Consider the following 25,354-nt stretch of genomic DNA (forward strand, 5'->3'; position numbering starts at 1 on the left):
TGCAAACAAAAAAAAAGAAGAATAAGCATTTCACGTAGCTACTAACACAACCTGGGTGAATAATAAAACAAGTATATGGAAGATATTTATTTTTATTTTGTTTTGTTTATCAGCTTCATTGCTAAGGGAAGTGAAAAGGAAAATGAATATATGGTAAGGCACTTGATAAAAAGATTTACAGATTTTATATTGATATAATATGCTATGAAAACTTGTTCGTGAGCTATTCACAGAGGTTTGTGGTTGAGCTCAATCTTAGAGAGTTCTGCTAGCCCTAGGAAAGCAGGAACATGGAGAAAATTATCAGAAATCACAAAGTAAGATTTTTGTTTTTCAAGCTTCCAGAAGTGGATAAGTTTGAAGACTGAAAGAATATCTTAATGAAAACTAGAAAGGGATGATTATGTGTACCGAAATTAACTATTGCAACTAGTAGATTATCCATGTTTAGATCAGTCCATTATCTATAAATTATACAAATCATTTTCTCTTTAACTTTTAGAGGCATGATGAAGTCCATTCTAACTAAAAAATCCCTTCCACCAATCAGCCTGGAAAGTTCTACTTAATTGGGATTTCTGTTAAAACCTGGTGTCCAGGTGATACCTCTTAGAGTGCATGCCTCACTGAGGAGGGATAACACAGGTATAATTCATTAACCTAGCTAAAGTTACAAAATGACTTGTATCTAGGGTAGAGTTGAGTTTGACAATGGAGACATACAATCTTATATCTGGATGCTGTGGACCATAGTTCCATTTATCGCGTGGAAATAATTGGGAGCCTGAGGAATCAGGAAGAGGCTTTCAGCCTTCAGGTTGGTCTGTACTTAGAATATAATATTCATTTAATAATCATCAATCAATCAAATCCTAGTCATCAAAATGAACTTAATAAATGGTAATTAAATGACACAAATGTAACAGTAAACTTTCTGATACCAAATAGATTATTTTTGTTCAATTAAGATTATTTATTTCCCCTAATTTATAGAGTTTAAATAAAAATATCCCCAATACATATAGGGGGTATTTTCATATTTAAAACTGCCGCACATTTCTTGGACTTGCTAGTTTAAGAGGAAAAAAACTAATTATAAAAATGTTCTATTGTAATAGAACTTGTACAGTAATGAAGTCCCTATGGGCTTTCACAGGCTACTTTTATCAGTTATGCTTTCTTTCTGCACTAGGGAATAAATAATTTCCTTTGCTTTCCTCCTTTGAAAAGTTTAATTCAATTTATTGAATTTATTTATAAGATTTGTGCTTACATTATGAAAATGTAAAATTTCTGTATATAGTTGTAACTGCCTTTAATAAAATGTTACTGCCACTCAGTCATACTATGAAATTCAAAAGAAATACTATTATCCTTTGAGGAGAATACATGTTTTCCTGTGCATTAGAAAAACTGTTCTTTTGAGTATAGATACTGGTTTTCTAAAGCAGAACTAGACAGACACAAAGATAAATTTTTACTAAATATGTTATTTGAAATACTAAGTTTATGACAAGATACTATGAGCAAAATGGCTCGTTGTTATATAAAAATTTTAGTTTTTGTCTTTTGACAATACTTAAGAATTGAGTCAATTCAGTTCATATGAGTAATCAGTGGACAATTGTACACATTTAACTTTGAACATCTAGACTGATATAGTTTCTCACCAAATATAGAAAATTAACAAAGACTCTGATTTGCTCTAGACTTACACAAGATAGATTTTCATGCTTTTGTATGTGCTAAATAATTGATGAGCAATTTGCGTAAATTTAGTTTGATTACTTTCTCTATATATGACCACAAAATAAAAGATTCCAAATGAGTCTAAGATAATCCTTCAATTGCAGTCATTTTTAACAGGAATGATTTTATAGATTTCATAGCTTCAAATGTGAAATACAAAGATGAGGATTTTAAGAAGCAGCTAAACACATACTTCTAAATCTTTGTGCATTATTTATCATGTTTTATTTATATCTCTTCTATTATAAAATGGACCTGTGATGAAAAAATAAAATTAAAGATATCATTAAACTGTCATATTCAGAAGAGGGTATAAAGTGAAAATCAAATTACTAAACAAGCTTTTGGTGCAGATAGGAGATTAGACCATATTAGGGCTACTTCATTACTTAATATATGTGTTTAGGCTCTTTACAATGCTGAATCTGTTAAAATGGCTGGCAAAAGGCCAGGAGCGGTGGCTCACGCCTGTAATCCCAGCAGTTTGGGAGGCCGAGGCAGGTGGATCACCTGAGGTTGGGAGTTCAAGACCAGCCTGGCCAACATGGTGAAATCCCGTCTCTACTAAAAATACAAAAAATTAGCAGGGCGTGGTGCCGCGTGCCTGTAATCCCAGTTACTCAGGAGGCTGAGGGAAGAAAAATAACTTGAACCCGAGAGGCGGAGATTGCAGAGTGAGCAGAGATTGCACAGTTGCACTCCAGCCTGGGCAGTGAGAGCAAAACTCTGTCTCAAAAAAAAAAAAAAAAAAAATTGGCTAAGTCAGGACATATATTCACTATATTCACAAACTGGAGGCATAAAAACATCTATGCTGACATGGTAAGGCTTGTGTCCTCACACAAATCTCATCTTGAAATATAATCCCCATAATCCCCACGTTTCAAGGGAGAGACCAGGTGGAGGTAATTGAATGATGGGGGCGGTTCCCCCATACTGTTCTCATGAAAGTGAGTTTTCACTAGATCTGATGACTTTATTATTATTATTATTTATTTATTTATGTATTTTGAGACGGAATCTTGCTCTGTCGCTCAGGCTACAGTGCAGTTACGTGATCTCAGCTGACTGCAAGCTCCGCCTCCCGGGTTCACGCCATTCTCATGCCTCAGACTCCCGAGTAGCTGGGACTATAGGGCCCGGCACCACGCCTGGCTAATTTTTTTCTTTGTATTTTTTAATAGAGACGGGGTTTCACCGTGTTAGCCAGGATGGTCTCCATCTCCTGACCTCGTGATCCGCCCACCTCGGCCTCCCAAAGTGCTGGGATTACAGGGGTGAGCCGCCGCGCCCGGCCAATCTGATGATTTTATAAGGGGCACTTCCCCCTTCTCTCAGCAATTCTCCTTACCGCCTTGTGAAGAAGGTACTTTGCTTCCCCTTCACCTTCTGCCATGATTGTGAGTTTCCTTAGGCGTTGACCAGCCTTGCTGAACTGTGAGTCAATTAAATCTCTTTCCTTTATAAATTGCCCAGTCTTGGGCAGTTCTTTATACCAGTATGAAGATTGACTAATACAATTTACATTATAAATATGTGCTACGTATACAGGTTCATCAAATATTTTAATAAAAGTTTTAAGATCGTCTAAAACAAGTAATGTGAAATAAAGTTTTAAAATCTTAAAAATAAAAGTGTACTTGCCTTACACAAATCTAAATAAAAATCTCACTTCTATTTTATCTTAGGCCAAATATGTCTGCAATTGAATTTAATACTTTAAAAATAACTGAAGAAACTTTAGGGTATTAGATATAAGAATTTTTAAATAAACCAACTAAAAATAACTTTTTAAAATTAATTAAATTAAATGTTAATCTAATAGTAATATTACTTTAACGTTACAACAAACCAATCTCAAGCAAAGATACTTACTCTTAGTTGCTAGGTCTTGTTTTGCACATTCTCCTTCTGCAATTGATACATCATCAATAGCAATGTCACCTTCTATTCCAGGACCTCGGATACCTTCAAAAATGAGCTACAAATATGAATGAAACAAACCTAAATATGGAGCTTTGATTTGCAGATCAATTTCTTTTGAGAAATCAAGGAGACAAAAGTAAACTTGTCAGTAATCCTGGCATCTTTTAGATTTGATGACTTTCAGAATTAAAACATGCAGAAAACATAAACTTTCATCCCAAAACCGGTAATTCAGTCTTCCTTGCATTATATTAGTTTTTCTCATCAAAAGCTCTGTGTCAATTTTAAAGCAAAACTAAATTTAATCAAATAATACAATAAAAAAACAATGACTACACATCCTCTTTTAATTTTTAAGGATAAGAAAACAATGTTTTATTTGAAAAGTCTTTCTCTGACATAGATATTTTCTGGTTTTATCTGAACATAACTCGTAACGTTAGTTTTCTAGAAATACTTTAAAGAATGAATCAATTCTGGATTCTTTACAACAGTAATATGTATATTGAAGCCCAGACCAAAGTTTTTCTATCTCTGACATTGATTTCTCACAAACAGATTGAATATGTTCGTCATATTCCCATGTTGACTTTATAATTTACCTCCATGGTTTCACTGCTGATATTCCATTTTTTAAACTTGAAGATATTTATCAGTCTATTTATGTTGAATATCTCATGGTATACCTTTGAATTTATGGTGGCTATAACAATGGTGGTCACTGAGGCTCAGTGCATGAATATTGAAAGAATAAATGAGTACAATCAGAATCCTTTATTATTAAATACTCAATACAATGACAATAGAAGCACAATTAGCAAATTTATATATATATTTTATTTTTACAGAAACAAGACTCTTAGAATTTTCTTTATGACTCCCAAATTATTCCTTGCTTTCAGGAAAACTTTTTAATCTTTTTGATGCTGTAAGGCAATTCTTGCATTTAGTGGTGGGTGTATAGTTCTAGAAAAATATTTACATGTTAAAAGAAAATATCTACTTTGGTCATTCCAAAGAATAGTTTTATAAAAAGCTGTTTCTAACATCAATCTGGTAATGTACATTATTAATAACATTTCTAGACTTATGTCATCACAACAGATTTGACAATGTTTATTTTTATCAATGCCAAAGTTTTTGTTTTTGTTTTTATTTGAAAACATCTCCTCAAAGGCAAATCAGAGTCATTTCTGAACTTTTCAAAGCTGCTGTCCTGGGAGAGCCGTAGCTTAATTACGATGATTTTGAGAGAACTTAGGCTATTTTTGAAAATTGATCCAATGGTCTTTGATATGCTCTCATAATTTTATCAAAGGGAATTTCCAGGTAGTAAGCAGAGGGAATCAGTTACCAACTTTTGTATTGAGACCCCGTCCTTCACTTAAATGTAGTTCATAAACAAAGAATAATTTTCATGATTTGATAGCAGAGAAAAATGTGAGTTCTTACTGATATATAAATATGATAAATATGGAGTTTCCTGCTTATCTATGTTAAGATAAGCATGTTCTTAAAGATTCTCCAAAGCCATCTCTTTGAAAAACATTTAAAATGGTCTGTTTCACTGAAGCCAAAACAAAATGGCAGCTGCTAGCTTGGTTCTCCTGTTTTATGTATTACGCTTGTTCCTTTGAATGATAAAAGGTTTTGTAGCTACCATGGCTCATCAGAAAACTTCAGCACAAGTGTATTACATAAAACACTATAACCAAGTTAGCAGTTTAGCAAATTCTCAGTCCTCAGATAGAAGTATTATTGTGGCTGCTTGGAATTGATGACTTCCATTTGAGATAGGATGGTGTCTGGAAAGGTAACTGGGAAGTGCCTTTAAAAAGTCTCAGAAAACTTTTAATGAATTTAGAAAAAAAATGAAAAGTATAAACATTTGAGAGAATTGAATATGGAGAAAGGGAAGTCATTTTAAGGTGCAGGATATTCCACATTATGGATATAATTTATTTAACCAGTACCCTATAGTCATTGTTAGACATTAAAACTATTATCTCCTATTATGAACAAGGCTGAGGTGACTACATTTCAAGCACAATGTTGTTTAAGGTCTATAAAGTGTCCCTATGAGCAAACTACCTGTAAGAAAATATTTCCATTTTTCCAAAAGGTAGATTTTTAAGTCTTGGGGTATATTTTCCCTCTTTGATATGTGTCCTTACATGATAGAGAGTCAATGTTAGAGTAAATCAACAGTTACTATTAAATACTGTTTGTAGAGTGCAATACAGGTTTTACAACGCAGCCATAGCAAAGATAAGGGGTTTGCATTCCCATGTGCTTTATGTGGGCAAGTGAAATGTGGTGAAGAGTCTAATAAAGGTGGGTTAAAATGCTCTGCACCTGCTCGCACTTGAAATTTACACAGATGAAGCTGAAGTCAAAATCCATTTATTAGGAAGGATGTTTGAAAAACATCCCTGTGTTCTGTATCACTGAAGCCAAAACAAAATGGCAGTACATGGATTTCCCATCTTAGCTATGTAAGGGTAAAAAGTTTGAAGAAAATACCTACGCTTTTTCTTACTCAAAGTACACAATTGCTTTTACTTAGTAAGTTCTTGTTAATTCCAGGTAGGAGTCATATAAAATGGTGAGATTTCTTTAAAAATCAGAACTAAAACATACATGTCATCAAAGTCATTTCTGAGTTTTTCAAAGCTGCTGTCCTGGGAAAGTCATAGTTTAATTACAATGATTGTGCCATTACTCAAAGCATTTCAACACTTCTTCTGCTACTGCCTTTAAAGGATTAAACAATTCTCCTTTTTCTGTTACTTTTCTTTTTCATCCTGCCTTCCTGCCTCCCTGTGCAGCTTGATCAAAATCAAAAGGTTGGACCTAGGCTTGTGCTAAAAAAAAAAAAGTCCAAGAGCAGTGAAATTGTGAAAGACAGACCCTTTTGTAGTCAGATTGAGAGAATGTGTCGGAAACCATCTGTAGTAAACATCAGGAAGCAGATTGACTAATGTAATTTAATATGTGTGCCACCTACCTACTGGCAATATGTTGACTGTAAGTTTGTGTTCTGCTGAAGAGCAAAAGTAGAAATCAACAAAAATCAAAGCGTCATGTGTCCACAGGGCTTCCTATACCTACAACATTACCTTATGTGAATATTTCATCCCTTGGTGATACCGAATGAATGAAGTGGTACAGTAAAAAAAAAAGTAGGCTGATTTGCAAATATATTATTTACAGTTACATTTACAGTTGTTGATACTACATTTTGTCATTGATAAAGCAAGGTAATTTCTTTAAGTATAGCAGGAATTTTAGACATTGTGTGTAAATAAATCTAATTAGTGGTTATTTATTGGAATGATAAAAATAATTTCTAGGAATAAAACTCTTAGTACAGTCATAATTTATATTTTTAATATTTATTTGTAATCTTGTGATGATGAATCTATTTTAATAGGCCAGAGAAATACTTGCAGTCTTCCACAGGGTCCTTTTTGAACAGAAAGAAAAAGGTCCTGTGTAGCATGTTTGTTTCCTTTTGATTTCCACAGTTTTGCTATTAGGAAAATATAGATTAGTTTTTAACTGGTTGAATTTCACAAAGAAATATTTATTGCATTGTTTTATTTATGCTCTGAGCTCTTGACCACGATTATATTTCTGAATTATTGTAATTAAATTTTACAGATTCGAACAGATTCATAAATGACTCCTAGACTAAGATCTAGAAAGAGCATGTTTGACTTGACATTGTTTTTGTGTGAGTTAGATTAGACAAATATAAAGTGTAGATATTAAATTTAAATGATGTGCCTTAGACAAACTTTTAAGCATTTTTAAAAATAAATCTTTGCTTGGCATTTTCTAGAATATAAAGATGAGAAATTATAAGTCCATTAAAATATGATGTGTTTAGCCATAGAAGATGTGATCTTTACACAACAACAAAAAACATTAATTATATTTATTTTGAGAATTAAGACTCTAGTTTAAAAAGTTAAATTGTCATATTTTTATGACTTTCCATCATTATTTTGACTACTATTACATTACAGAGATAAAACCATTTTCGTTTCCTCTTCAGTATTTCTGAAATGCATTTTAATGGTGACTTTTGCAAATATTTACAACATAGCTTCTTCCTGACAAAAGGCAAATCACTTCTAATCATTACTGCTAAGGCAAATGCAAAACCCTAAGACTGCAGTTTGAAAACCAACAGTACATATCACTTTGAAAAACTTCAGGATATAAATATATTTTAAAATAACCATTAGCATTAATAATATTATCTTTATTTTATTACTGGTTTAGCAAATAATTGAACTATCCTCAACCATTACAAAACAAATTTGAAGAGAGACAACATAATAGACCTAGTGGGTAGCCTTGGCTTTTTCCCTGGGGAAACCATCTCAAATCAGAACGGTGAGTTTAACTTCACAGTGCTCTGCCAGTTCAACTTGTGAGACAAATGTCAATTAGCTGTCAGAATTTCTAATGTTAAATAATAACATGAAAGTCGACTGTTGGGAAAGACAAAGAAATTCATCAAGTTGTGAGCTGCAATTGGTAAATGTTTTTAATGGTTAAGTCAGGAGTCACCATTGTGTCCATATAATTGCCCTGGAATGTGGCTTAGAATGCCAGATATGCTACATGAGCATGTAATGTCTGCTAATGAGGACAATATTTTCTAGCTTATTATTATTCTTAGTTGGAACATAGGGCAGAATGATGTAAGGAGAGCAGTATAGTCTCTTTTCCAGTCCCTGTTACAGTGTTAAGCATTTCTACCTTTATTTTCTCAAAAATTATGTCAAAACCTATTTCTAAGTCTTAAAATGAATAAGTAAGAGCAGGAGATTTCCAGAATTCCTTTCACTTAAACTAAGAAAATGTAAGGAGCATTTTGTGTCTTATAATCTATTTATATACTTTACCCCTGGAAAATATTTGGAATATACTACGAAAGAAGTAAAACATTAAAAGGGGATGGTTAAATATTTTCCTTGGTATGGGATGCAAAATTAATTGACATTATAAGAATATATCCATTTTGTTTCTTTGGAATTGTTGCCCTAATTTTTCCAAATGTAGCAAAATATATTTTCATCCCAAGCACTGATCATGCTAAGTTAATTCTAGTAAATGAACCCAACATAAATTTCAGTAGAATAAAACTTCTACTTGTCTTGAAAAGTACTAAACAATAATTGTATTTTCAACTAAGCAAACTAATTGGACCCACTCAAACAAAGGACTGTCCAAGTAATTTTGTAAAGGATTTATGGATCAAATTAATTTAAAGTCATGCAACTCAAAACAAATAAAACAGCATAAATGTTAGTGAAAGAGACTCAAAGTCACTTATATTCCATTTAAAATTTCAAGAGGTAAAAGTTTTGCCTTCCACTTGAAGTAAATACATCCTCAAATGCCAGAAAGTTACATTTGAGTAATATTAAAGCTTCTCACAACTTAATTTATATGGTAATATATTGGTATCATTGTTGTTATCAGGAGTTCCTAGAAGATGTTACACACCAAAAAAAGTATTTTTGAGAAGCTTGACAAGTTATAAAAGATTTTTGGGTAAAAAAAATACTTTGTATAAAAAATTCAAAACATATCTTCTCTAAAATGAAATAAGACAAAAACAACAAAAGCGGCACGGGATTATTTAGTTGTGTTTCATGTTTCCTTAAACAATCAAGATTAATGAAATAGAGTCCTTAGCCAATAGACCTAGAAATATGTTGGGAAATGAAAGAGCATAGATCAAAATAAAAAGATGATTTTATCTATCTTTATTTTCCATTGGTAATTTAAATAGCTTAAACATGCATCAATTCAAACAATTTACAAATACAAATTTTTCCATTTGTTTCCAAGAAAAATAGAGTAACAGGAACAAGAGCTATCTTTCTACTTTAAACAACCAAATAACTGGGCCAAGTATATGAAACCACAGTGTTAAGGATACTAGATATCAGATAATGAAGACGTGTGTTCCCTGGGAAATGGGAGTCAAATAAGGTGAATTCTTTTGACCAATACAAAGTTTATAGGCCATGGTGCAAGTAGGGGAAAAGAAGGTGAAACCTGGTAGAAAATCTGAGTTGAGGAGATGAGAGTTCAAAAAAACAAAGGAAGCTGGAATGTTCAGGGCAGAATACCAGAGAAAAACAGTGGCAGAGAAAAAGAGAGAGAGAAACAGAGCACTGCAGAGAGTCCCCCTTGAGTATTCAGCAGAGTACTGATCAGGACATGAAATGAGAAATCTACCCAATACTTGGGAAAGAACCAGAGGGATCAATTTGAGTTAACAGTGCCCAGCCTTCACAGGACTGGGAATGGTGACTGCTCCCATCCACCACATGGAAAAATTTCGTAATACATGGGACATTTGATGGAGGATTCAGAATAGTCTTGCCTCCATCATGAGAAATAATTAGCCCTATATCAAACATTACTCTAGTCTCACCTGACAAATCTTAACAGCAACACCTAAAATAATGAAACTGTTTTGAAGTGACTTAACTATCTTCCCTGAAAAAGCTCAAGAATATTTATAAGAATACAAAAATATGCAGCACCTATCAAGGTAACAGTCACAATGTCTGGTACCCAGTCAAATTACCAGACTTGTAAAAAAATAACGAAAACAATGATCCATTATGAGAAGAAAAATCAATCAACTGAAACCAACCAAGAACTTATATAGATGTTGACAATAGCAGATAATTTAAAATGGTTATGATAACTGGATTTCATACATTTAAAATATTAACTAAAGACATACATATATTTGCTAAAAAGATTCAAATTGAACTTACAGAGATGAAAAATCCAATGACTTAGATGAAAAATACACCAAATAAAACTAAAAGTAAATTAGACATTGTGGAAGAAACTATTGTTGAATGTGAAGACAGAATAAAAACTATCACAAATTAAACATTAATAGAAAAAAATGAAAATGCCTTAAGGATTTGTGTGACACTTTCAAGCGATTTTATCTATGTGTGATTGAAATCTTCAAAGGAGAGGAGGACTAGCAGAAGTATCTGAAGAAACATTAGTGAGAAAAACCTCAAATTTTATGAAAACTATAAATCCACAGATCCAAGAAATTTAATGAACACGAAGCACATATAGAAGGAAGAAAAATATATCAAAGCACATCACAATACAATTTATAAAAATGAATGATAAGGAAAATCTTAAAAGCAACCTGAGAAAAAAGTCACATTACATACAGAAGAATAAATTTAAGGCTATCCACAGATTTATTCCTGGAAACAATGCAAACAAGAAGAATATGGTACAATATCTGAAAAGTTCTTAAAAACAACAACAACAACAACAATAACAACAACAAAAAACAAGGATGCTTAATCAGAGGAAACTTTCAAAAAATGTGTGGTATATTATGATCTTGGTATTTTGTTTATTGTGAACTTTGCTGGAATTTCGTGTTGGAGAGGCAGTCATGTGGGAAGTGAAAGTATATCTAGAATAATATCAACTTTTTAGAAAAAATTTTGCTTTTTAATGACAATATCAGTATATACATTTTAATATTAAAGTTACTTCTGTCAGTAATACTTTGGAATCCTATCTTCACAGTTTAATTTAGTCTGATGATATGTTGTCATTCATTCGACTGTATTGTTCTTCATAGAAACAAAATGATTCTTTTATTTTTCAGAATCATATGGGAATAAATCTTTTATATATCTGTAGATAATTGGCTAGTCTTACTCTCTGATTCTTTATCATTGTGAATGACTATGTATTTTTATCATCCTGGTTTGATTTAGAAGTGCAATCTCCAAAGCAATTAGAATTTATAGATTAGATTACAAGAAAAGGTCATTCCACCAATTAAAAATTGGCACGATTTTCTATACCCTTACAACATATGCCATGAAATGCATCCAAAAAAAACACTAGTAGAGGAAACATTCAATGCTATAAATACAGTGTCATGAAATAGATTTGAATTCTTTTGAAATAAGGCATAGAGCTGCAGAAGATATATGTCATAGACTTTGAAGATATTTTACCATATTTTTAAAATATAAAAATATTTGGATATGTAGATATATATTTATATATGTATATATGTTTATACACATTAAAATTATTAAAAACTGTATTAACTCCATTGAAATAGCTTAATCATCTGTTGTCTCTAAGTATAATGGCCAGTGTTGCAGTCTTTACAATTTCTGTATTTTTACTGGTAACTCTCTTAGCTAACTCTCTAAGTTTTACTTCTTTTCTATATAGAAACAAAGAAAAATAAAGTCATCTTAATTTTAATAATCAGTGATCAATTACTGATATGGCATTAAATCAAAAGGAACTTTTTGCTATGAGTACATAAAACTTCATCAAGAAGAATTCAAACAGATTGATAATTGATTACCAAGTTCCATTATTATAGAAACTTATATATATATATATATATTTTTTTTTTTTTTTTTCAGGGAGTAAAATATAAGCATGTGGTTTTATAGAAATGGATTACATTTTTTCCAGGCAAATCATTTAAATTTTGATAAACTATTATTCAAACCAATTACTTGATGAGTATTAATGAATAAAGGAAAAGCGCATTTATCTTTATAAAGCAGCTTTTAGAACTAAAGCAAAACTTAATCATAATTTTTGTGATGCTTATATCATGGGATTTCTGAATATTCATATTTTAATATTTCCTCAAGATCTACCTTTAATGTTATGCTCATTTACAGCAACTAATTAGCCAAAATTACTATTCTTACCTGAAATGAAGTAATTGGATATATATTAACATGAGCCTCATTCCATCTTTGTCCTTTATTCCCACTTGAAGACCACAGTGGATTCTCTATTGTTGTTTGCCCTTTCAAACGTAGATAAACATTTAAGACGCCTAAAAATGACAATAAAATTTTATTTTGCATAGTCATTTTCAACTCAAATTTGTTTTTCCTTGACCAAATACTCGTAAACTTTTTAAACTGAAATTTTACAGAACACTCTAGTGTCTTGTCCTCTCTTCTCCTCTCATTTCCTATTTTGCTCTTATGACATTTGACATTTGATCCAAAAGTAACCATGTCCTAATTCCCTAGAACATGTGAATGTTGCCGGATACTGCAAAAGGGATTTAAGGATTTTGCAATGGGGAGATTATTCTAGATTATTAGGGTGAGTCCTAAATGCAATTACATATAGCTTTATAAAACAGAGGCCGAGGGAGATTTGATACAGGAAGGAAGGCCATGAGAGAGAAAGAGATGTTACATGGCTGGTTTCGAAGATGGAGGAAGGGGCCACAAGGACTACTGGCAGCTTCTTGAAGCTAGTAAAGACAGAGGAAAGGGCTTCTCTCCTGGAGCTTCAGAAGAAGCCAGCTCTGATGACATCTTGATTTTAGGCCCAGAATGCTTTCTGTAGATTTCTATGCTCAAGAATAAGATAATAAATTTGTGTTGTTTTAGGTCATGAAGTTGGTGACCATTTGTTATTTGTTACAGTAGCAAGAGGAAATGAATATAGCATGTAATCATGTACTGACTAACTTGCTCAGAGTTGGACTCTAATTCTGTCGTCTTATATTATCATTTAGAATCTTATTTTTTCAGTTTGATTTTTACCCGTCTCATTTTTCTTCTAAAATAGTTATTGGAATATAAAATGAAGATAGCTTTTATCTCATCATTTGATATCTCTTTCAACAGTTTAATGTGCTGTACACAGTAATGATATTAATGATGATAATGATATTAATACAATAAATATATTTCAAACACTTACTCCAGATGAGGAATTAATCCTCTCAACAATCCTATGAAGTATTTATTATTATTATCCCCACATTATAGATGAGAAAACTTAGAGGGGTTAAACAATTTGCTCTATGTCATACAGTAAGAACATAGCACAAGCAGGATTTGAACTCAGGGAGTTTCAGAGTCTTACATCTTAATCACTAGGCAATCAATATTTTAATAGATAATTTTAAAAATCAACTTTATTGAGGTAAAATTTACATGCAATAAAATTCATTCATTACTATGTGTATACGCCAATAATCTTAGACTAATGTCTACTACAATGTAAGTACTTGATCAAGATACAATCAATGTATCTTGATCAATGTTCAAGATACAGAACATTTCCACTTCCTCAAACAATTCTCTCACTTTCCTCTGCAGTTTATCTTGCCAGCCACCCTACCTTTGCTAGATAACTAGTGATCAGGCTTCTATCTCTAATTAATGATTTCTTTTATAGAGTGTCATATTAATGGAATTAGGCAGTATATAATTTTTGTGTGTTTGGTGACTTTCCCTCAGTGTAATACTGATGATATTTATGTCATTGTTTTATTAGTCATTTTAAATTCAATGCTTAGTTTACTTATCTTTAATGTACTTTATTGATGTGTTTATACTTAAATACACCATCTTGTTGGTTTGCATTTCTTTCTTCTGTTTTTCCTTCTCCCTATCCCCTTCCATTCCTTTTTTCCAGGAACAGATTTTTTTCAGGATTTATAAAAAAATAAAAGATTTCAATTTATGTAGTCTACTGACTTCTTAACTATATCTCCTTTTACTATGCATTAGTGATTATTTTAGAGTTAACAAGATATAACTTTTCAGAGTCTAATTAGAGTCAATATTTTACTTCTTCATACTTACAAATCGTAATTCAAACTCCCTTCACATGTTCCCCTATTACCTTATCCTATTCACTTCAGATTCTATATCTCCACAAATGTAACAACCTTACACAACATATAATTCATTTATCTGCCTCATTTCTTTACTCAAATATATTTTACTTTTGTTTACATTGTAAACCTCACCTTACAGTACTGTTTTTAAGAGCCAGATATGAATATATTTTCTATAAATTATAAGAAGAAAGGAAATATGGCATTTCAGTTTCCACTTATTCCCATTTCTGGTGGTTTACATTTCTACCTGTAGATCTGAGTTGCAATCTGGCACCCACGGCCCAAAAGGCATCCCTTAGCAGTTTTTTGCAGTGATGAGCTTCTAGGGACAACATTTCTCTGATTCCTTTAGGTAAAAATATTCTCATTTCTCTCATATTGCTCGTGAGGTATAGATGGCAGGGTTTTTTTTTTTTTTCCAGCATATTAAAGGTGTACCATTATCTTCTGCATGCTATTTCTAATGTGAAATAAACCATCATTCATTTTTGTCTGTCTTGTACATAGTATGCTTTTCTTTCTCTCTCAGGCCACTTTGGAGAATTTCCCTTTGTCTTTGGTTTGCAGTAGTTGATTGTGATGAATGTAAATATGGTTTTCTTTAGATTCATCTTGCTCAGGGTTATGCTGAGTTTCTTCTAAGTCTTTTCCATTAATTCTTTTACAAATTTGTTTTATTTAATCTTACTCTTTTTTTAAGAGATGGGGTCTTGCTCTGTCACCCAGACTGGTGTGCAGTGGTGCCATCGCACCTCACTGCAGCCTCAAACTCCTGGGCTCAAGGGGTCTTCCCACCTCAGCTTCCAAAGTAGCTCATACTGCAGGGGCACCCCAACATGCCTAGCTTTTTTTTTTTTTTTTAAATGAATGGAGTCTCTCCATCTTACTCAGGTAGATCTCCAACTGAGTTCAACCAATCCTTTTGCCTTGGCTTCCCAAAGTGTTTGGGATTACAGATGTGAGTTACCATGCCCGGCCCCATTATTTCTAACAATATTTTCTGCCACGTGTCTCTTTCCTCTCTTTTGCACAATTGACTTATATATAAGTCAATTATATATATATTATATATATTTAAGTACTTATATATGTAATGTAACTTGATATTCTTGTATAGGTCATTATGGCTCTGTTTATTTTTCTTCAATATTTTCCCGTATTTTCTCAGATTAGAAAATTTTTCTTGTCTTCAAGTTCATTGACTTTTTTTTCTGTCATCTCCAGTCTTCTGTTAAGCCCGTCCAGTATATTTTTTGTTTATTGTACTTTGTAGTATAATTCTTATTTAGTCCTTTTGTATAGTTTCTTTCTCTGCTGAACTTCTTTATCCATTCACTCATTTTATTTCCTTTGATTCTTTCAGCACATTCTCTTATTTCATTGAACACATTTATAATATCTTTTTTTTTTTTTTTTTTTTTTTTGAGACGGATTCTCTCTCTGTCGCCCAGGCTGGAGTGCAGTGGCGCGATCTCGATCTTGGCTCACTGCAAGCTCTGCCTCCCGGGTTCACGCCATTCTCCTGCCTCAGCTTCCCAAGTAGCTGGGACTACAGGTGCCAGCTACCACACCCGGCTAATTTTTTGTATATTTAGTAGAGATGGGGTTTCACCGTGTTAGCCAGAATGGTCTCCATCTCCTGACCTCGTGATCCACCTGCCTCGGCCTCCCAAAGTGCTGGGATTACAGGCGTGAGCCCCCGCGCCCGGCCTATAATACCTTCTTTAAAGCCTCTATCTGCTAAGTCCAAAGTTTTACTTCCTTAACTTTGGTTTCTACGAACTGATGTTAACTTTTTATGGCTATGAATCATATTTTCTATTTATTTGTATATCTAGTGACTTTCAGTGAGTTATGGGCATTGTAGATAGACCATTATAGAGACTCTTCAGCTGTAATGTTTCTCAGAAGGCTATTGGCTCTTGTTATAGCAGTTCAGTTATAAATTGACCATGCTGAACTTGTATAGGCTTGGTTTTCCACTACTAATGCAGATCTGTGAAAACCCAAAATTGTTGCCCTAAATTCTCTAACTTTATGGGACTCAATCTCCAAATCTGTCTTACCTATGAATCTTATTGGGGCTTGCATTTAGGCTTTTTTAGAGAATGTCTAGAGAAGGCCTTTCTCCCAGGTATGATTCTAGCCTTTCTGGTTTCATCGTGCTGCCAGGGATTTTATGAGATCTCTACACTCTCATCAAGTTTCATGGCTGAGACTTCAATATTGCATGCTGCTCTCCTCTCAGGTCTCTTTGCACTCCCCATCTTTGTTGTGCTGCCAGTCTCACAAAGGTTGCTATAAGTCTTGAGTTTTCTAGTCTTCTACATGTACAGTCTAGCCTTCAGCAAATACTCCTGAGGGAACCCCGTACAGACTTCTGGATTCAACCCTGCACATCTCTTTTCTTTCTGTTGTCCTGACCCACAGATTCCAATGACATCAATTGTACAGTACGCTAATCTTTGTTCCCTGACTGAGTGGGATCTTCACATTCTGCTTGAATTTCTGGGATGTGTGGCAAGTTCAGGAAATTGTCCTTAGGCAGAGAGCTTGACTGTCATGGAGATCACTCCATTAGTTTCTCTTTTCTCATCCATTGCAGTCTTACCCTGTTTTTTGGTCTATTCTCTAAAAAATGGTTTCTAACATATTTTGCCCATTTTTATGCTTGTTTAGGGCAATAGGACTTATCTGATATCATTTACTACTCCTTGGCTTTAAGACGATCTCATTTTGATAACAGATAATTATATAAATTATTAGTAATATGTTAATATATACACTTCACAATAGACATATAAAATTTCCACATAATGTAGTATATAGACTTATTTATATGAATATTGTACATAAATTCTAATGAACAGAAAAGACAATATAACATTATCATTAAATGAAATCACTCAGAGGGTAGCCTTCTTAACATTTTGTTGTATGTTGCTTTAGCTTTTAAAGCAATGTATCGTTATATGTATCGTTATATGATATAGTTTATTCTTCCAATTTTTAGAGAAATTTTCTTTAATTCTTTACACGTAAGACTATATGTATGCATATAATAGAAGTATATAAATATGGGTATCCACTTTTTAAGCAAAAACTGCATTCTTTATATCACAGCTGGATGACTGTCTTCATATCTAAATCTCTAATTCCCTCAACTTCCTCATTAGGCAAATGATAACTAAATGATGATAACTAGCATAAGCTTTAGTGAGAATTAAAGTATGTAAACCATATATTATTTCTTATATAATCAGCACTACATTTCTTATTACATGAAGATATTCAACTAAGGTTTCTCTATTACTCTATTGACGTGTTAGGTTATATTAATGCACTTTATAATATTGAACTAAATATTATATTGCAGGAATAAAATGTACTTTATAATAGACCATTGACTTTTTATTATAAGGTTGAGTCAATTTGCTAGTATTTTATTTTGGAATAATCCGTGTATATTTATCCATATGGTTCTCCAGTTTTCTTTTTTGATTTTATCTTTCAGTGTCGCATTTTCACTTTTTGCTTCAAAATTACCTTCTATCATTTTTCCCCTTTAGGGTCAGAAAGAATCTCAGACTTGTCTTCCACAGAACTGACGTTAATTTCCATAGCATATTTTTGTTTCTGTTGTTTTGTTTGTAATGTCATCTTTATTCTGCTATTATACTATTTAAAGTGTATTACTCTTTTGTGACCTCAGAATTCTCCTTTATATCTAGACTTTATCCAATTCCATCTTTTTCTTGGTCCACTGTTCTCTTATATTCTTTCATAAAGTTCATATTCTTATATGCTTTATTAAACATATAAAGCATATGCTGTACACATTTTACTTTCACTGGAAGTAATTCAGTAAGTCTTTTTCACCAGTATGTGTTTCTTCTACTACATGCCATGTGAGCCAGTTTTTATTCTATGAAATTTTCATTAGAACCTCATGTTTTTCTCTATTTTCTTCATCTTTATTCATTCTTGAATAATAAGAAGTAATCCTTTGGCATTTTTCACCAGACAATTTTTGAGGCTTCTCTTATACCCTTTCATATAGAGTTTTATTTCTCTTGGGTTGCATGACCTTTTATTTTGATTTAATTGACAGGAAATATATCCATCCAATCAAGAAATGGACTTTTTAAAAAATATTAAAAGAATATTTTAAGACCTATTATAGTTCGCTAACAAAATAGTGCATACTACATGTCTTTCAGAATTCATGCGTTTTAATACATACATGATTTAGTAAAACATATTAATATGTATGACTTATCTTTCTTATATCAATAATGATAGGGCATTGTGTCAGTAATGAATATTGTTTCTCACTAAGGGAATTCTGTTTGCCTGTGATTATGTTTATTTCTTAACATTTTCTTTTTACATATGTAATATACATTCAAACTTGAGTTATTTCTGTTTGTTGAATACATAATATGTAAAAAAATGTTTTGCCTAGGTTTAAAGAAGTCAGGTCTGAATTATTCGAGCTCTTGTTAGGTTTGAGAATAGACTAAATAAGGTATATTCATTTGTGGCTAGATTATATTTAAAAAGGCAAATTTTACTTGTTTGATAAGAAAAAGACAAAAGAACTACAACATTGAAATAAATCTTTCAAATATAATTTCAATGTCTTACATATATAGTAATAATTATATTATTATCCCAGTCAGTGAATGCAAACTACTTATTACTGGTATATTTTAGAAGTGATGAGAAAAGCAGTGTTAATCAACAAATGATTTTGGAACTTTTCTCTCAGTAAGTTTCCAGTTCTTAAGTTTATAAAAGAGAAATTCATGCCAAAAGATATTTAAACTTATGTCAAGTCATCTTGGTCAACAAAATTAGAACTTCTGAAATAGAATAAAGCTATTCGGGAGAAGTTAGGTTCAGCAAAGCTGATTCAGCACATTATAGATTTATAGTAAAAAAAAAAAAAAAAAACAAAAAACTCTGAAGTGAATATGATGGATTGTGTTAATACTCCTTAAAAGTAAGTTTAAATCCCCAGAGACACTGTGTTCATGCTTTAGTAGACATCAGATACCAAAACGTATAAATTTAATCATCCCCAAGGATTTTCAATTTTATAGGAGTTTTCAAATTCTGCAGTTCTAGAATACGAGTTTGAAGAAGCTAAGCAAAACTCAACTTTTTCTTTTCCTTTGTTTCTTCATTCTCATCTTTTGATCACAACTCTCCAAAAATCAGGTGCTAGAGCTTAGAGGACTTTAGTCAGCTCTTATGTTTAAAGACTGCAGGCAAGGCTGGGCACGGTGGCTAACACTTGTAATCCCAGCATGTTGGGAGGCCGAGGCAGGTGGATCTCCTGGGGTCAGGAGTTCGAGACCATCCTGGCCAACATGGTGAAACCCCGTCTCTACTAAAAATACAAAAAATTAGCTGGGCGTAGTGGCGAGTGCCTGTAATCCCAGCTACTTGGGAGGTTGAGGCAGGAGGATTACTTGAACCTGGGGGGCAGAGGTTGCAGTGAGCTGAGATCATGCCACTGCACTCCAGCTTGGGCAACAAGAGTGAAACTCCTATCTCAAAAAAAAAAAAAAAAAAAGACTTCAGGCAAAAATGCTAAATGATGTAAGTGCTGTCTTATCTCATGAATAATGGCCAAAACTTTGAGGTTATTCATGGCATTATGTAATAGTCCGATTATTATTTTAATATTATTTACTATATCTTATAATATAAACTATAATTTGCAAAAATAATATTTCTCACTAATGTTACCTAGTTCTCTTAAGTTCTTAACATAATTTTACTTTTAATTATTTTTCTATAAATATGTATTGTATATATTTTTGATACATAATTTAAGTATATATTCTAAAATGTGCATACATATTCCCAATAGAGTCTTGAAATTGCCAAGTTCACATGAATTAATTTATAATGTGGTTTATTCTGAGGTGTGGAGATCACTTGCATATGAATCACATTGTTGTTATAATCAGTAACACACTTACTAATTTGAGTTTCACGTTTCATGAAAAATAAGGATGTGCCAAAATCATCCAGCTCTAGGCAAGATCTATGTATACTGATAGGTAATTGCTAGCATCATTTGTTTTATACATACATACAAAATGAGAAATTATAAAATCATTATTTTCTGCTTGAATAAAAACAGCTGCACACACCCATTGATATTATTTTTTCAACATATAATTGCAGTGTTATCCTAAATGAAAAATGTCAGTTTATTTTCTACAGTTATTACCATTCCTTCTGGTGCACAGGTGAATTTGTACATTAGAGTCCAAAATGTTTTTAAATTATAGCTTTCCTTTCTATTTCTCTGATGTAAGTCAGATCCCTTATGCTAACCTTTTCCGTCTTGGGTTCTATCACTTTCTCTACTCTCCCATAAGCACAGTATTCTCCCTTGTCATACACTGGCTCTGTCCATTTCTCATATTCTTTGACCTTTGTTCTCCTCCTCCTATATAATTACCTCTTTTGGAGGACGCCTTATATTTCTTCTCTTCCATAGACACTTTTATTTTAATGTACTCCTCAGTGTTCTCTCCCTTGTTCACCCATGCCATGGGCTTGTCCTACATTTTGATACATATTACTTTCAATTTTTATTTTATTCAGAAATTTATTACCTAAAAAAGATGATGAACTATTTTATGAATAAAAAAATTTCATCATATTTGTATTTTATTCTCTATAGAACCCTAAACACTATTAGGCACACAGCCTGTGCAATTCATCTTATTGTAGAGAAATGAATGAATTCAAAACCTAAACCCTAAACACTATTAGGCACACAGCCTGTGCAATTCATCTTATTGTAGAGAAATGAATGAATTCAAAACCTAAGGGTAAAAAAAACCTTAATGTCAGTGAAATTAGTTTTAAAAGTTTGGTACACTGGATGAGAAACAGAAGCAGTTAATTCAATTGCTTACCATCAAGTCAATTGATGAATTAATATTGTCTGTTAATTATGCTGAAAATGAGACTCATATGGTTTGAAGTAACAGTCTTTCTCAGCTACTGAGTTCTCAGCCTTACTCAGTTCATACATTAATTTTGCCTAAACACACTAGATTTTATTATATACACTGTCTAAGGGACCATCATCAATGAAGAATTAAATAGAAAAAAGATTAGTTTAGAAGTAGTTAGTGGTTCAAACCTGGATTCTAAAAAGATAAATGTATTAGAGATTACATATAGTTTTACTAGCAGGTCTGTAACAAGTATCTGTAAAAAGAGTTTTATTGTAAACTTTTTTATTTTAAGTTTTTATTGTAAAAAGAGACTTATTGTAATAAGTCATGGCTAGATTCTATCCACCTCCTCAATTTTAAAATATATCTCACTTAGCAAAGCAGTTTACTGAATGAATGTCTTCCACCCATAGCATTATTTTCACATTGACAGCATTGGCATCATCAGTATTAAATATAAACAGGACTTCACTGACAGCATTGACTAATTCTTAACAGAAAGCGTGAATTAATATTAACTATTATCAAACAGCTCATGGTTTGGTAGTTATTCCCTAATATCTAAATGGAGAACACTAAGTAGCCTTATCTATGCCCTTGGCCACCTAAGAGTTGTCTCCTGCAAGGAACTTAATTCTGAAAATTTATCAGAATACAAGTACCTTAATATTTTATGTTTATTCCACTGAGATTCTCCCAGAGTCAGTGTAATCAAGGCTCTAAAATAATAGTTCCTTGTCTTAAGATTCTTTCTCATATGGCATTTAACTCCACGGAAAAAAAATCCCAGTATGTGAGCTGATTCCCTATTTGAGAATGTATTTGATATGTAAGCAAGAATCTTGACATTTTAAATTCTAATCAGAAGAAATACAGTCTTTGACCAAGACGAGAATAAAAATCAAACTCTTAAAATCTTGCAAAACATTATCTTTGCTTTCTCAATATCTTGTATAAAAATATTTAAGTTCCTAGTTTAAAATCCTTGAATGCCAGCATATCTGTTGAAAGCATTAATCCATTCTTGCCAAACTCTTGCTTAATCTAATAAATCTTATTAAGAGAAACTTAATGAGTAATTTCAGATTCTTTACATTTGAACTCTACATTAAGTTAGATCATCATAAGGTGACATACCTGGTCCTTAATATTTCAGCTCAAAACAAAAATTTTGTTTTATCCCTGTATTATGGTTTATCAATATATTAAATTTTTATTTGAACAAGTTTTATATGTTTATTCTTTATATGAATATCTTACTAAGTAAAGATATTACTGATTACATTACTCAAGTGTAGTTTTATAATATGCATTTCTGTTTGCATTAATTGTTAAGAATATGTGACACTTCTGCTTTTCTTTTTGCTTTAGTTGCCAGAGCATGTAGATGAAAATTCAAGTTAAGTCATTTAAGTTACTAATAAACAACTTCTTCTCTCTCTCTCTTTTTTTTTTTTTTTTTTTTTTTTACAATCTATAATGTCTTCATGAAACTACCTTCTGTTTCCAAACTAAACTGCATACTTTCAGTTCCCTTGTTTTGTTATTCTAGTATATTCAGAAGCAAAAGAATCTAGTTTGGATCATTCTTTAAATCTATTGTGTAAATGTTGTTTCAGAGAATCCCATATAAATAAATCATGGTTATTGCTCTCAAGAAGTTTACAATTTTACAGGGGTCAGTGTGACAAACATTATGATAGGTATGCATATCAGGAGTTTTGGGAATAAAAGGAGCAGAGAAGATAGGAAAGAATTTCAGCAGATGTCCCTGAATTGCCTTTTCTGTTTGTTTGTTTGTTTTGTTTTGTTTTTGAGAGGAAGTCTCGCTCTGTCCCCCAGGCTGGAGTGCATTTGCGCATCTCAGCTCACTGCAAGCTCCGACTCTCGGGTTCACACCATTCTCCTGCCTCAGCCTTCCGAGTAGCTGGACTACAGGCGCCCGCCACCACGCCCAGCTAATTTTTTTGTATTTTTAGTAGAGACGGGGTTTCACCGTGTAAGCCAGGACGGTCTCCATCTCCTGACCTCGTGATCCGCCCGTCTCAGCCTCCCATAGTGCCTGAATTGCCTTTTTAAGGAAGGTTATGCATGACTTAGAAGATTAAATAGGAGAAAAAGTACTTATACAATTAGACAATTAAACAAATATCTGTTTATTAATTTTTTGGGGGGTACTTGAATATTTACATGCAGGGCAGGGTGTTATCAGAAGAGACATTATTTCTACTCCCATCAAGCCTACAGTTCATCAGGACAAGGGAGACAGCCTGTGAAGAGGCTCCAGGCACAAGAGAGCTTGTCCAGGAAAACTTCAAGTATGACTGGAATAGACTATGAAGTTAGCCCAAGGAGAAGCCAGAGGGGCATATATCCTTAGGGTCCTGTTACTGCTTTTAGAGAAAGATCTTTACCCTGGAAGCTATGGACTAAAAAGACAGCAAGAAAATCAGTTAACAAGCGAAATGTAGTACTATGCACAGATGGAGACTCAAACTGGCCATTATATTCCAAAATGCATTTCAGAAACCTAAAGACTGATGTCCTCATCTCCAACCTCTCCAACTGTGTCTATATTGTCAGTTACTTTGTGTTCCCATTTACCACTCTCCTAAAGCTATCTCCTCTTGGAACATGTACATCTGTATCTGTTTTGTAGAGAAAATAGAGACTGTTAGGAAGGCAACTTTCATGTTAGCTTGCTGTTATTGCAGCTAGAAATCTATCAGAAGCTATGTTACTATTAATACTTAATTCTTTTTTTCCCACTTTAGTGGAAATGGCATCAGTTTCTCTCTTCAAGTCTCATTTCCCAACCAGAGCTCTAAATTCTCATCTAAGCTTACCCTTTTTATTACCTCTTTTTCCTCTTAAAATAAGCCCCTCTACAATCCCACATCTCTCTACTTATCGGTTCTTTTACACTCTCCTGCTTCTTCATTAATGAACTCCTTTGCTTTCCTCCTAATTCTACTATGCTTTACTCCATAGTAGAATTAGCTTTGTAGAGACACAACTTTATTGAACCATTCGTATCAAGTATAGTGAATGTATTTATAAGTGCCTTAATTTCCTGGTATGATATGACCCTTACATTGCACATTCTTTTTTTAAAGAAATGAATAATATATTTAACTTATTTTTATAAGCTTTTGTCATATCTAGTGATATCATATGAGATCCCCCCCTTTTTTTTTGCAAGAACATTAGAAATTCAGTAGATTCATTGAGAATTGAAATGTCCATTAGTAGTCACAGGAATGCTGAAAAAATATTTTAGTATTATCAATGGCCAGATATTATATCACTTACATATAAATCAGCAGGTACTTTAAGGATAACATTATAGTTTTCCTTTGGAAACATGTTTTTTTTCTTCAATCAATTTTGATGAAACATTTAACTAAAAAGAAATTGTACCAGTTTGGCAGAGCTCAACTCAACCTAGGTCCTAGCATGAACACTCTTGTGCATTTCTCTTCCCTTGGGTAGGGGCTTGGATTATCAACACAGTCACATTAAATGGAACAAGACACATATTATGGGATATCACTTCAGGAGTTAGGTTATGAAAAATCCTGGGCATGCATTCTCTCTCTCTTATTAATGGATTACTTGCTTTGAAGAAAGCCTGCTGCCATGTCATGCGACAGCCCCGTAGAGATGTCCAAATGGTGAGGAATTGAGGGAGGCCTCCAATCAACAGGCAGCAAGAAATCAGTATCTATAGTCCAATCTCTTGTGAGAGCAAAGCCTGCCAAAAATCAAGCAAGTGGGCTTGGAAGTGTATCCTCCCCAAACTGAGTCTTCAAATTATAGCAGGGCCCTTGTCTGAAAACTTGACTACAACCTTAGAAGGGACCTTGAGCCAAAGGCACTCAGCTGAGCTATACTTGTATTGACCCACAGCAATTGTGAGATAATAAATATTTATTGTTTTAAGTCACAAAAGTTTGGGGAAACTTGTTATACT

General features: G+C 32.8%; 1 protein-coding gene and 1 long non-coding RNA gene across 9 annotated transcripts in view; one reads left to right on the forward strand and one right to left on the reverse strand.

Moving 5' to 3' along the window:
• Positions 1-25,354, reverse strand: part of MDGA2 (MAM domain containing glycosylphosphatidylinositol anchor 2) — an 841,756-nt gene that overhangs the window by 16,290 nt on the left and 800,112 nt on the right. For all 7 annotated transcript variants that reach the window (XR_006699884.3, XR_010588464.2, XM_073997338.1 and 4 more), the window contains 2 exons: positions 12,447-12,577; positions 3,625-3,730 (listed from right to left, as the gene is read on the reverse strand). Coding sequence is in view for 5 of the 7 variants with exons in the window: in XM_073997338.1 (XP_073853439.1) it covers positions 3,625-3,730; positions 12,447-12,577 (237 nt within the window). In the remaining 2 variants the exon portion in view is untranslated. The remainder of the gene's footprint in view (positions 1-3,624; positions 3,731-12,446; positions 12,578-25,354) is intronic.
• LOC123574700 (uncharacterized) overlaps positions 2-25,354 on the forward strand; it is a 59,178-nt gene continuing 33,825 nt past the window's right edge. Inside the window, exon 1 of one of the 2 annotated variants that reach the window (XR_006699886.3) lies at positions 2-3,115. This is a non-coding gene — a long non-coding RNA (uncharacterized lncRNA). Of the gene's footprint in view, positions 3,116-3,739; positions 3,902-25,354 lie in introns of those variants that run through there. The other variant, XR_010588465.2, reaches the window with a different exon arrangement.

This window comes from Macaca fascicularis, chromosome 7, assembly GCF_037993035.2.
Source record: "Macaca fascicularis isolate 582-1 chromosome 7, T2T-MFA8v1.1".
Taxonomy (NCBI): domain Eukaryota; kingdom Metazoa; phylum Chordata; class Mammalia; order Primates; family Cercopithecidae; genus Macaca; species Macaca fascicularis.